The following is a 13,053-nucleotide window of genomic DNA, read 5'->3' on the forward strand; positions in this document are numbered from 1 at the left end:
GTGGGCTGGATGAACACGACCACCTTCCCAGACGGACACCTGCAGTTCACAAACCACTGAGCCACGCCGACAGGCTGCAGCTTTCCAGGAAGGAACATTCGGTTGAAGGTGCTGGTCCCGTGTCAAATGGAATTGGAAAACCTGATGTCTTTGCTTCTGTGGACCAAGACCGGAAAAATCCAACTACATAACAATCTGAGGACAAGTTGTGAGAGGTTTGTTCTTTCCTTCAATCATGTAGGTCCTAGGAAGGAGCTCAGGTGTAGGGAGTTGGCAACAATTACCTTTATCTGCTGAGCCATCTCATCTGCTGAATCCCTCATTCATGGAACTGAAGAAACTCTGTATCCATCTGGTATTCTGTGTATATATCTGTGTATCATTTGTACAGTGGATACTTTTGTCTGTTGGTTGGAAAGCACCAGTCTGGTGGGCTCATGGTTGGTCTCAGTAGTCCAGTCCAGGAGCTGCTTTACAAGAACCATTCATTGATCTAGAAGAAACTCTTTTTATAGGCAGTGAGATCTACTGGAACAATATCAACCATCCTTCTCCCTTCCCAGTTCTGAACTGAATCATTCTCCACCAAAGGCCTGTGGTCTCTGCTGCAGGCTGCACCCCCCAGGCTGTCTGAAGCTTGCTCATAGCAGTGCATTTATGGGACGGCAACATGATTTCCTCACCACTTCACCCCCAGGAGAGTTTTTCAATTCTTTATTTAATCTGATGGGTCTAATCTACATCGTCACCCAGGATGAGATGGGGGAGTTCTGCTCCAACCCTTACAGGAAGAGATCCTGAGATATGATGCTGTACCCACTAATGCCTTACCTGGACGCCTGCCAGTTTAGACAGTAAGCATGGCTATCCAATATATGTGTTCCTACTGGTCTCTAGAGAGAGAGAGTGAGAAAATATGCCTTGTCCATATGAAGGCAGAAAAGAATGTGTGGTTCTAGAAGACAAGGTACGAAGGACTGTGTGAAAATCCCAGTGACTGAGAAAGCAGCCTGGAGCCAGTTGTGTTATTGAGACTTCCGACAGCTTGGCCTTTACACATGTGACACAGCAGACTCCCATGAGCAAATCCTTAGCCTGGAAGATGTAGTTATGGTAGCCCAGAAGAACAAACACAGAACTGTCCCCTCTGTCTGCCTCTTACTACTCTGATCTCCCACATCACCGGAGGCTGAATGGTCTTCCGCATACCCTGAGACGCAGCTCACAAGGGACAGCACCTGTCTTCAACAGAGCTTCATCTGAGCCTGCCCTTGGCCTGTGGTGGATGTGCAGGAAGTGAGCTGACAGGTGAAACGTAGCCTGGCTGGGTCTCAAAGTGCAGCTTGAGACTCACCCACTGTGATTGTCAACACTTCCATGTCTCCATTGGGAGAGCAATGTCACAATGTCCTCCTACTGTCTTCTCACTCCATTCACATGCTTCGTGTGACACAAGCTCATTCACAGTTCCACAGGATGCAGCATAGCTTCAGAGCCCTCATGTCGGGCCACAGAAGCCAAGAGAGCAATGTCACAGTTCACAGTGATAATGTAGATAAGCCAGGGCATTTCCTCCAAGTTTTACTTTCAAGTGTATCCTTTTATTGCAGTTTACGCTACTCTTTCTAGAAGGCCACCATACAGGAGAGCATTTGGATGACGTCACTGGGAACTGCCAGGGCCTCCTGCTAACCAGCTTTCCTTATGGTGACCAGATTCTGAGGTGCCATGTCCAGGAGGCTCTCCAGTGACACAATGGAACCCTTTCCATATCTCCTCCCTCTAAAGCTAGAGATTTCTCTTTGCTCCATTAGTAGTTACATGCTCTGAAAGGGCAGATTGTGTCAGGGGCCTGGCATGGGGAGAAAACATCAAGGGACATGGGGTGGAAGATTCTTCTGCATAATAATTTTATTCCCAGATCCAGTCCTGTGACATACATTCCAATTTCCTAGGTTTTCCTGTTTCCCAAAAGGCAGTATTTCCCTCCAGACCTTTAATTTAATGGATATTGGATTTCATTTTCTTATTGTGCATTCCTTCCAAGGTGTCTTTCTTTACATATATTCATGGATGTGTACTCACAAAGTCTCTGTTTTGCATCCCTCTGTTGCAATGATCTTGGTAACATAGTGAACCCAGTTACACAGTGAATATACAACTTTAAATGTTGTGCACCTACTTCAAATGATAAACTTTCAAATCCTTTCTCCAAAAAGTAACCAGATATTAGTGAGCAAAGGACAACGTGGACGGAGATTGCTCTTCCGCAGTTCCATTAGACGTCTCTTCTCTAGTATCCACCTTCCTGAGTTCCCAGGGCCAGGCCTGAGGGTGTTAGAGTTTGGACCATGATCCTGTATTCATGCCAAATGTAAGATCCAGGAGGTTGGGCAGGGAGTGGAAGGACTTGAGGTCAGGTGAAAGCTCAACTTTAATAGGTCCAGAAGTTCTGGAGGGAGTCTATTTGGCCTTGTCATCTGTGGCTTCAACATTCTTGACCTAGTTGTGAGGAATCCCTGTTAAAATTCCACCTAACCTCATAACTGTAAGAGTGTAAAACATCGCCACGTAAGTTCATTGCAAATTGCTTTCATTGTCCTTTCGTTGCCCACTACCACCAGGTCCAAATTAGGGGATATTGTAGATAGATTTAGAGGTTCACTGGGTCTCTCTGATAGTCAAAGTAATAGACTTTACAGAGAACTGGACAGACAGGATTTCAAGAATGAAATAGTTGAAGAATTCTGCCAACCTCTGATCTCTAAGACTTAGAAGCAATGGGGCGTGTATTCTAAACATAATATTATAGGGTTCAACCCCTCCTTGTATGGAGTACAGCAGGCCCAAAATAAGAAAAGAGCCTTTCCACCTTTCCTGGACTCTAATGAGAGTTTTCTTAGTGTCTCCTTTAATGTCTTGTTCATTATTTCCACCTACCCAGAATTCTGCACAACAAAGACTCCAAACTATTCATACATCTTTGACTGTTATTCATAGGCTTTGGCCGTGAGAGCTGGGCTATTATAGGACAGCATTCCTAGTGAGTGGCAAAATTAGGAGGAAAGTTCCTAGCAGAGCTTTCTAGTTGCTCTATGATCAGTTTCAGTCCGATGTAGTGAGCTTCTACTCACCCAGAAAGGGTATCAATAAAAACAAGCAGGTACTTTTATCTGACTCTAGGAGGCCATGTGTCAGTTAATTCAGGTTCCCATAATTTATCCTAGCGTTGGCTACCTGTATGCAATCCTTTCTGGGTAAATGATCTCTGTTTTTTATTTACATAGGTGTAAATGTGACATCTGGCTTTGACATCTCCTTCTACACTGTCCAGTGTATGTAGGCGTAACATACCTTGGTGTTGGCAACTCAGAGAGTTCTGTGGACCCAAGACAAGTAGTCTGGTAAAGCTGAGTTACCAGAAACCTGCCAATTCTTTCTGGAAGAATGATCTTTCCCTCTGGTGTTCACCACTAACCTCTGGCCTCAAGCTATTCATTTGATTCTTTTGCATCCTCGCCTCTTAGTTATACTCGAAATACACGAGATCTAAGGCACAAACCACATGAAACTCAAGAAGGATGACGAAAATGTGGATGCTTCACTCCTTTAAGGGGGGAACAAAAATATTCACAGGAGGGGATAGGGAGGAAAATTTTAGGGCAGAGAATGAAGGAACGGCCATTCAGAGCCTGCCCCACATGTGGTCCATATAGATAGATAGATAGATGGATAGATAGATAGATAGATGATAGATATATAGATATAGAGATATAGATATAGATATATAGATATATAGATATAGATATAGATATAGATATAGATATAGATATAGATATGGATATATATCCACCAAAACTAGATAAGATGGATGAAGCTAAGAAGTGCATGCTGACATCAACCGGATATAGATCTCTCCTGAAAGACACAGCCAGAACATGTCAAATACAGAGTCAAATGCCTGAAGCGAACCACTGAACTGAGAACGGGACACCCATTGGAGGAACTAGGGAAAGGACTGAAGGAGCTGAAGGGGCTTGCAACCCCATAAGAACCAACCAGAGCTTCCAGGGACCAAACCACTACCCAAAGACTGGACTGACACATGGACTGACCCTGCGTAGGTAACAGTAAATAGCATTGTTGGGGCAACAGTGGAAGGGGAAGCCCTTGGTACTACCAAGGTTGAACCCCCAGCGTAGGGAATGTTGGAGAGGGCAGTAATGGGGGTTGGACAGGGAGGGGACACCCATTTAGAACGGGAAGGGGAGTTGTTAGGGGGCTGATGGACAGGAAACCGGGAAAAGGAATAACATTTGAAATGTAAATAAGAAATGCCCAATTTAATAAAAATGGGAGAAAAAGAATAACAACAAACAAACCAACAAAAACAATAAAGAAAATGTTCCAGGGGCAGTGCAGGGGAATAGTGGTGAACAATAAGGGGGATGTATAGGGGATACACATATGGGGAAGGGAGAGGGAAGGGAATGGGGGCTTAAGGAAGGAAACAAGGATGGGGAATAACGTTTGAAATGTAAGTAAAGAAATATATCTAATAAAAAAATTTAAAAATATCGTTCCTCCAAAATTGCTGGAATTCAATAAATGTGCAGTTATAACCGATGCTTTATTATAAGGAATGCAGAGGCATACAGCTCTGTGTGTCCTGATCGCTTTTTATATTCCTATACTGAATGTTTTTATTTCCTCTAATGTATTAGAGAAATACTTGTGTTTCTCCTTTGTTTGTCATTATAAAGGAAGCTAAATTTGTGAGCACAAGGATAAAGCAAGGATAATTTTCGTCATGTATGTGGGATCCACAGAGCACGATACACTGTCTACATCAAGAGCACAGTTTCCTGTGCAGTTCTGGCTGGCTGTGAACTGATGGTAAAGCCTAAGCTGCATGAGACTTGCAGAGCACCACTGTTGCCTTATACTTGTGCTGTTACAGGAGGAAGAACCACACACGACTCAGGACGGTCTTGTGAGTGAAGGGTTAAAGGTCACATTTTTATTTATTGGCAAAAATTGATTTATTCGAGAACACTTTAAAGTGGGGAGTCAATGAGTTCAATGTATATAGCCTTAAGAATATAGCATATTAATTAAAAAACTAAAGTTAACAAATAAATACCAAAACTTCAAACGTAAACAAATAAAACCAAATGCATAAAACCAAACTTCAAACTAAAAACAAATATAACAAGTAAATTAGTCAGCATTCAATTCCTGCTGATTCTTCAACATATAACTCCAGCCTGTTGCTGGCCTTGCAAACACAGCAGAACGGCAGGTAAGATGGTAAAAATCTCCTCAAGATGAATGTAGACCTGCCTCACTTGGAGTGGTTGGTTGTTGATGGACAAGTCGTCAAAAGGTTAAACGTGAGGCGTGTTCCTGGCCACATCTCAAGGTCTTTCAAATTTAGCCCAAGATTGGTATGGTTACAAGGACTGAGATGTGGGAGGTGGTGTCAATCTTTGCACCCTCAGTGCTCCTGGTGGACAGTCCTGTCTCTGAGAGCTGTAATCCTGCTCTGTGCCCTGGGAAAGCTTCTGCTGCAGTGTTCAGACCTAGGGGTGGAAAAGGCCTGGTGAGAACCTGCCATGTCACTTATCCCATACACAGCAGCACAATTCAGCAGGATAATCCAGGATGATCTTTCATCTGAGGTCATTCTCTCATGCCCAAGAGAGAAGGGTAAGAGATCCCACAAGCCTGCATATTTTCCCAGCTTTTAAAACTGCTAAAAATTAAACAGTGAACAGCAGATAATTCCAATCATACGTATACATTATATTTTAATATCATGTAGCAATGTCTCAATGTCAGATGAGGAGAGATATGAACAAACTAGAAAACAATAGGAAGGCCTTGGAAGTCTGGCCATCACTGAAATGAAGACTATTATAATTCCTCCAGTGCAGGAATATGCCTGGGGTCCACATGACAACCTCAAAATCTGTAAAGACCCAGAGGAACAATATCTCAAGAAGTACATGAACACTGAAGTGATATTATACTTGGCAAGAATATGCTGCATGGAAATCTTGCCGAGGGTAGGCATTGAAGTCCAAAGGAGATACTCATGCAGAAAATAAACTATACCACTCCTTTGTTTATGTGTATCGTAAAACTATTTGTGGGGAGACCTAAAGGCACTGGGCTCAGATAATACAAGAGAGCACAGACTGGAGGGATCAGTACACAATAGCCAGAATCTCTATGGATCACATACACTTCATGGACGGAATTTCTTTTAAAATGGACAAGAAAAATATTCTGAGCTGCTCCTAGGTGACAGGTGCTGAGAACTATGGAGAAAGTCACACACCCAATAAGACAGTTTATAAGTACAGGGAATCTACTTGGGTCCTCTCATCCTGTGCTTTCAAATCCTCTCAGTGACACCGAAATGATGCTGCATCTTCTCAGACTAGGCCTTTTGCTCAGTGACCAGTTTTTGCTGATTCAGGGGGTCCTGCAGACTTTCCTCCATTTTCTCCTCATCCTGGTCATTAGAAGATTATATTGTCCATGGAGACATACATGTATACAGACATAGACAGACAAACACCCAGACATACACACTTTTGAACTCACCCAAATATATTTGTTCACATATACAAGCAGAGTAATTTGCAGAATGTGGTTAGTTTCCCAGTTAATGGTAATAGAAGGGATCACCCAGTCTACTATTGTGGCATAAGAAAAAAAAAAAACCTGGAGTGGAGTAAGTACACAGTGAGCATAGCCTAAAGACAGCTCAGCCAATAAAGTGTATTCCCCTGAAAATCAGAAATTAGAAATGTGACATCTAGGCCTGTTAGCCAAGCCTGCTTAGCAAGGTCACAAGGCCGTGCACAGGAGGCTGATTTCAGGCAACAGAGCACTGGGGGGGGGGGCAGGTGAGCCTCTTCAGTCCTCTGCTCACTGTTTCCCAGTGCATGCAAAGTGAGCTGCATTTTCCAATATGAGGTCCCTTTACCATACAGTACCTGACAGGGGAAACAAACTACCAGCACAAACAGCTAGGAAATCTCCATAACCACAATCCAAGGTAAAACTTGTACTGGGATGCTATCAGATATAATTCGAGTAAGAGAAGGCTAATTCAAAGCCAAATGCTGGCAGGTATAATCAAACTCAGCCGCAGTCCATGGAAGGGCTGGACAACATTGTACCTTTTCACTTTCTGACTGATGGACATCTGGGTAATTTTGCTTCATGGCTGCTCTGAGGTGAACCACTAAACACTAATATGCCACAGTTTCTCTGCTCACACCTACTTCTTGTTCTGGAATCGCTGTGTCAAAAGGTTGAACTTTCACAAGAGTTGTACACAGCTTCTCACAGGGCTACCCATTTGACACCTCCAGCAATGTCTGAGGGTCATCACTGTTCTAAACCCTCTTTACAGATGATTTTCACTCAGATCAAATGATTTTGAATAACAATGGTTAAGAGTGCCACAACACAGCACAGGGTGAGTGCTTTGGACGATTTTGAGCCTAAGTTTCTGTCTGAGGCAAAGATGTGATTCCACCTCAGCATAACTCCTGGACATCTTCTGCTTGCAGATTCAACTCTAAGCAAATTAATCTTTCAATTAACAAATTCCAGTCCAAACTCCAAAGCCAAGGTATATTCAACCAAGTTTAGGCCAATCTGGAAAGAAAGTGGTGGCAGGTAATGATTAACATAACCAGGATGCTGAGAAGACACAACAAGCCACATGACCTTCCAGTGTTACTATACACCGAGAGCAAAGAAGGCAGAAGAGCTCTGAGTCATCAGTTTCTATACTGAGGTATATAGATTTCACACAGCAGCCTCTCCTCACATCCCTGTACCCTATTCAAGTTTTCTCCAAGTAATATCAATATTTATGAATAGTTTTCCCAGTGTAAATAGTTTGAATAGTGATCAAGACCCCATTAAGAACAGTTTAAAATGTAATTGGAAAGATTATGTTTTCTCTTCTTCTTTCTCTCTCAGAGTGTTTGTGGTGTGTGTGTGTGTGTGTGTGTGTGTGTGTGTGTGTGTGTGTTAGTGTGTGTATACTTTTACATGTTTCTAAATATGCACATATAGACTTATACAATATATATAAATATATATATGTGTCTGTGTTCAGAAACTTGATGACTTCACACACACATGTGAAAAAGCACACATATACACACACTTATATATATAAGACCCCCATATCACAAACAATTAAAACAAACAACTTCCAAAGTACAATATGCACCATAGTCATAAACATGATCACACATATATGTACCCACAAACACACAAAAAACACCCCCCCACACACACAGAGTCAGAGAGAGATGGAGAGAGGGAGAGAGGGAGAGAGGGGGAGAGAGAGAGAGAGAGAGAGAGAGAGAGAGAGAGAGAGAGAGAGAGAGAACAGAAATCATAAGTGAGAAGCAGAAAAGAATGGGGAGGCCATCATGCTGGAAGAACAGTTGTTGAATGCAGATGAGGCAAAGGAAATGTGTCAAGTGAGAGCTTAGACACTGCTATCCATCCCTTATAGAGTAAACCTGTGTAGGGAATGCACTTCTTGGGCACACTAGGTTGAGAGAGCTGGACAAAAATATCCCTCTAATCCTCACACATCTCACACAAACCCTCACCCTGAGAGAAGTCTTTCCTACATCCCTGTTCATCCAGTCAGCTCCAGGACATAAGCCACAGGAAAGAACACTAAAACACTGACATAAAACAGGACGGACAAACTGCTTCTCAAGCTCTGTCACTAGAAACCACGATTTGGACAGGCAGGAGGGACCATTTTCAATGTACGGGGAAAAGGAGAGAAAGTTCACAAGCCCCATCATGATTGACAATGAGAGCCATTCTTTTGGCAATTGAACTGAACTCTAATCAGTTCTGTGCACTACAAAGACGGCTACCTCATGGCATCCCTCTAGCATAATGGCATGTAAGTGTGCAATGTGTGATCAACAGATCCCCCTTAAGGAAATGCATTTTCTAGTTGAGCAGGAGGATTTGGTTGTCAACCCTCCAGTTTCTTGCATGAAGCTAACATCACAGAAAGTTTTGTAAATGTTCAAAGAGATGAACAACTGGATGAGACCCAGGAGAGTGTCTGGATAAGGTGGAGAAAGGTTAAACTGGTTTGACTTGGTTTATGCTTAGATATCAGGAAAACCTGCCCTTGATGCTTCATTCATCCTACCTGAGGCTGCTTGTTACACGGATTTTCATACTGGCTTCCCCACAGAACCTTGTTGTTTCCTTAATAGACTCTTCCAGTGCAATCTGTTCCCATAGAAGCTCCCTGTTCTCATGCCGTGCTCTCTGGGCATTGTTCTTCAGCTCAAACAACTCAGTTAGGAGGGGGCAGAAGCTGCGGCTGAGACACAAAGAAAAAATGGTGACTCCCAGCCAGTCTCCAACTTCCTCCCACGTCTCCAAGTCCATTACTTCTTCTAGGGTCCTGATCTGAAGAGAGTCTCAGATTATAGTCCAAGTCCACAGTAGCCATGGAGCATGACCTAGAGACAGGTCAAATGGAGAAAAGAGCCACATTCCAGAAGACTCAGGGCACTTCTCAAAAACCTGACACCATTGATTCAAGTTTTTCCCAGAAGAGGACTTAATCCCCATGTGTGCTTATTTGTCCATTTTATTAGAATGTCGCTTGGAGGCCAATCTTTCTGTGTCCTGTGTGTCCTAGAGCCTTCCTTAGACACAGGCTTCCTTGTCTGCTTCAAACCCTATAAAGCCTGATCCTACTTTACTTCAAAGATAAGAATGGGCTGACACATGCTGTGCCCTGTGCTGGGGTCACAACCTTGTAAGTTACTCACCAGTACCAGTCATTTTCCAGTGTGAGGTGTGTACATTTGACCAAAGCTCTATTGACCTGCTCGCTCATTTTCTTCATGTCGGTCATCACTTCCTGGTGCTGCATCGTGAGCATCTCAGACTCAAAGTTGTTCCTGTGGTAAGGCATGGTCCAAAGATGAAATAACATTATGAATGAAGGATTCAAGAATTACATGAATTCAGACTGAATCCTGAACTACCCCAGCCTAGGACATGCCACGCCCTTGCTTCTTGGTACTGGGTCATTTGATATTTATTAAGTTTAGTATTGTGAACACGGAGACAGCAGTGCCAGGAAACAGAAGGAGGGAGCTGATTTGCTTGAGCTCCCTGAGGGGGTTTGAAGGAATAGACTAGCTTGCCAAGAACATTCGAGGACCCTGTGTCACAATCCAGGCTCCAACTTAAGCCCATGAAGACTATTCTCCTGTTCTTAGGTAACAATTCTCAATCATAGAATCTATTGCTACATGAAAACCCAAAGGAACATGAACAGTATTTACAGGGAAAAGAATTTATAACACGCACCAGGAGATTTCCATGTGCGTCCACCTGAGCAGATGTGAAATGTTCTACTGCTCACAGTGAGGCTCTCACCCTCATCATTATCATGCCATGGAAATTGACACAGGATAATTCTCAGGCCAAATCAATACATAGAATACCCAGATCTTAAGTGATACACACAAACACACTCACACATGCATACACACACACAAACTCACACAAAACACTCTCTCTCTCTCTCTCTCTCTCTCTCTCTCTCTCTCTCTCAAATACAATTAGAATGCCAATTAAATATAAGGATGTGGCATTATCTCCAAATACAATGAATAAAATCAGAGAAAACCAATGATCCCCTGTTGTCAGTCCAGTCACACACTGTGAGGCAGCAAGTGGGATTGGGTCCCTCCAGCTCATCACAGGACCTATTGAACCCAAAGCATCTCCACGTCAATTACAACAATGATTGGTCATAATCAGAGCACCTAGAAATTCCCACAAGCCAACACCTGTCCAGTCTCCTTAAACCACACAATGAGAGCACACACACTACTACCCTCACTCTCAGCAGTGATACAATCAGGCCACAGGCTATGATTTACGTTTGTAGGAATTAAAATAGCCTGTGCCACCATCCCATTCCCATCTGAACTTCACATTCTGATGCAATCAGGAAAGTGATTTTGACCATGAGGACACCCTGGAGTTGTAGCCTACTGTGATGTGAGGAAATGTGGATTTAACAGAACTTGCATTGTGACTACCTGTCATTTAAATTCTTTCCCGGGTAATCGGCCAGGATACTCCTGAGTTCATCTCTCTCCTTCTGCATCTTCTGGAGAGCAATTTTGATGTTCTCTAAACGCTTCATTCTCTCCTCTTCAACAGGTGTCGTGGAGGGTTGGGACGATGCCTTCTGATCAAACTCTGTAGGTAGATAAATACCAGTAAACAGGCATATATGTGGACACAGTGTCAAGAAAAACTATGCTTACTCTAAACAGAAGTCTGAGGATGAACAGTTCTACAGATACAGTGAATCCCTGACAGAGCAAGAAAGCTATCTTTAAGCTGAACTCAGCTAGTTCCCTGTTCCCACCGTCAGAGCCATATGATGACATATGCCATCATAGATATAGACCACACCTCCTAAATCCATTCCTCTGTCACTGAAATTCTAAAGCTGGCCTAAACAAGAAGAATTGGAGGACCTTCTCAGCTAATGTCTGATGTGAGGCAGGTAAGTCCTTGAGTTCAAACTGCTTAACATCTTGAATCCCTAATCATGTGTGTTCAAGGACAAAGTAACTGAGACCTTGATATATGACCAGGAGAGTATCCCTCTTGGCATCAATTACCCAAGTAATCTACAGGACACTGCTGAGAATGAAGTGTTTCAACAGCCGATCCTGGAAGAGACACTTTGTTATTCTTATAAAGGCTCATCCTGGTATTCTTTGACACTGCCCAGGACACTAAAGAGATCCAAGGAAAGCCCCTTGACATATAACAGTTCTTGGTTTTCTGTCAAACTAATGATCAGAAATTATTGTGTCTGGGTCAGCCATTAGGAAGACTGAGGCTCTAAATCATACGTCCTACTCCTGGAAGGACCAACACAAGCCAACCTCCTCCAGGGAGCTCCCCTTGCCCTGCCCAGTACTCACTTGACCTCCTCAAGGACCTTTCCATTCGTCTTCTTCTCCAACGTGATGGAAGGCTAGCCTCCCTCTGCCTTGGTCTGGTGCCTGCATGGATATGATTGTCCCTCCGAAAGAGACTGAGGATCCTGGAGAACATGCCTCCTCGGGAACCCATTAGGAAATGAAGGGAAATCGCTCAGGCAGTTGGTGTCACCACAACACTGCTGACATCACAGAACATTCTAGTGTCTCCTGGATACAAGAGAATTTCCAAGGAAGACACTACCGGTGATGTCACTGGGAAATGCCATAGCTTACTTGCTAACTACCTCCACCCAGACTGACCAGTTTCTGCAGTGGCTTTTCCAGAGACTCACTTTTGAGCCAGGGAACACCCATTCGCTCACTCTCCTTCCAGAGCTTCAGAGTTCTCACTCCTTCATTACAACTCAGTTGCTGAGGAGAGGGAGAGTTGTATCAGGCCTTGAAATGGATAGAACATCTTGGTTAACAGCCAAAGATCTAAAGACCGTGGATGAGGGATATTCTTCTTCCTGAAATGTATAAATCCAGGGTCCGTGCATGTGACATATAATCCATTTGCCACAATTTTTACTGTTCCCTAGAGGCCAATATTTTTTCCTACTCCTTTAAATGTATGCAAGCTGGACCTGTTGTTTCATGGATTGTGCCTTGAGAGGGGTCATGGTTTCAATATATTCACCCATGTTTTTTCCTGAAATCTCTGTCTTACCATCCCATTTTGTGCAATGGAAACTCCCTTTTCCTGGCAAAAAAGCTTCTCAGGTATAGAGCAAACATCAAATTGTAAACTTTCTGTCCATTCTTAAAGTTAAAATCCCCAAAGGTGAGGGAGGAACTGAGACCCAAGCGAGAGCCATGGAGGGGCAGAATGCAGAGGTGCTGCTGGCCAAGGAAGAGCAGGAGGAAGCAGAGAAGCTGTAGCACATCATGGTGCACTGGGAGCTAGAATTGGAGTTCAACCTGGGCAACCTGCTGGCTTCACTCTGAG

At 43.4% G+C, this 13,053-nt stretch overlaps 1 protein-coding gene across 1 annotated transcript; it reads right to left on the minus strand.

Annotated features, from left to right (window-relative positions):
* Positions 1-4,991: 4,991 nt before the first annotated feature.
* On the minus strand, positions 4,992-12,237 carry LOC134481924 (uncharacterized). The gene is made up of 5 exons (XM_063274739.1): positions 12,045-12,237; positions 11,142-11,304; positions 9,855-9,986; positions 9,221-9,397; positions 4,992-5,582 (listed from the first exon to the last, which is right to left on the minus strand). Exons 1-5 carry the CDS (start codon positions 12,193-12,195, stop codon positions 5,498-5,500), a joined length of 708 nt encoding a protein of 235 aa, XP_063130809.1. The 5' UTR covers positions 12,196-12,237; the 3' UTR covers positions 4,992-5,497.
* Positions 12,238-13,053: the final 816 nt, after the last annotated feature.

Source organism: Rattus norvegicus, chromosome 15, assembly GCF_036323735.1.
Source record: "Rattus norvegicus strain BN/NHsdMcwi chromosome 15, GRCr8, whole genome shotgun sequence".
Classification (NCBI taxonomy): domain Eukaryota; kingdom Metazoa; phylum Chordata; class Mammalia; order Rodentia; family Muridae; genus Rattus; species Rattus norvegicus.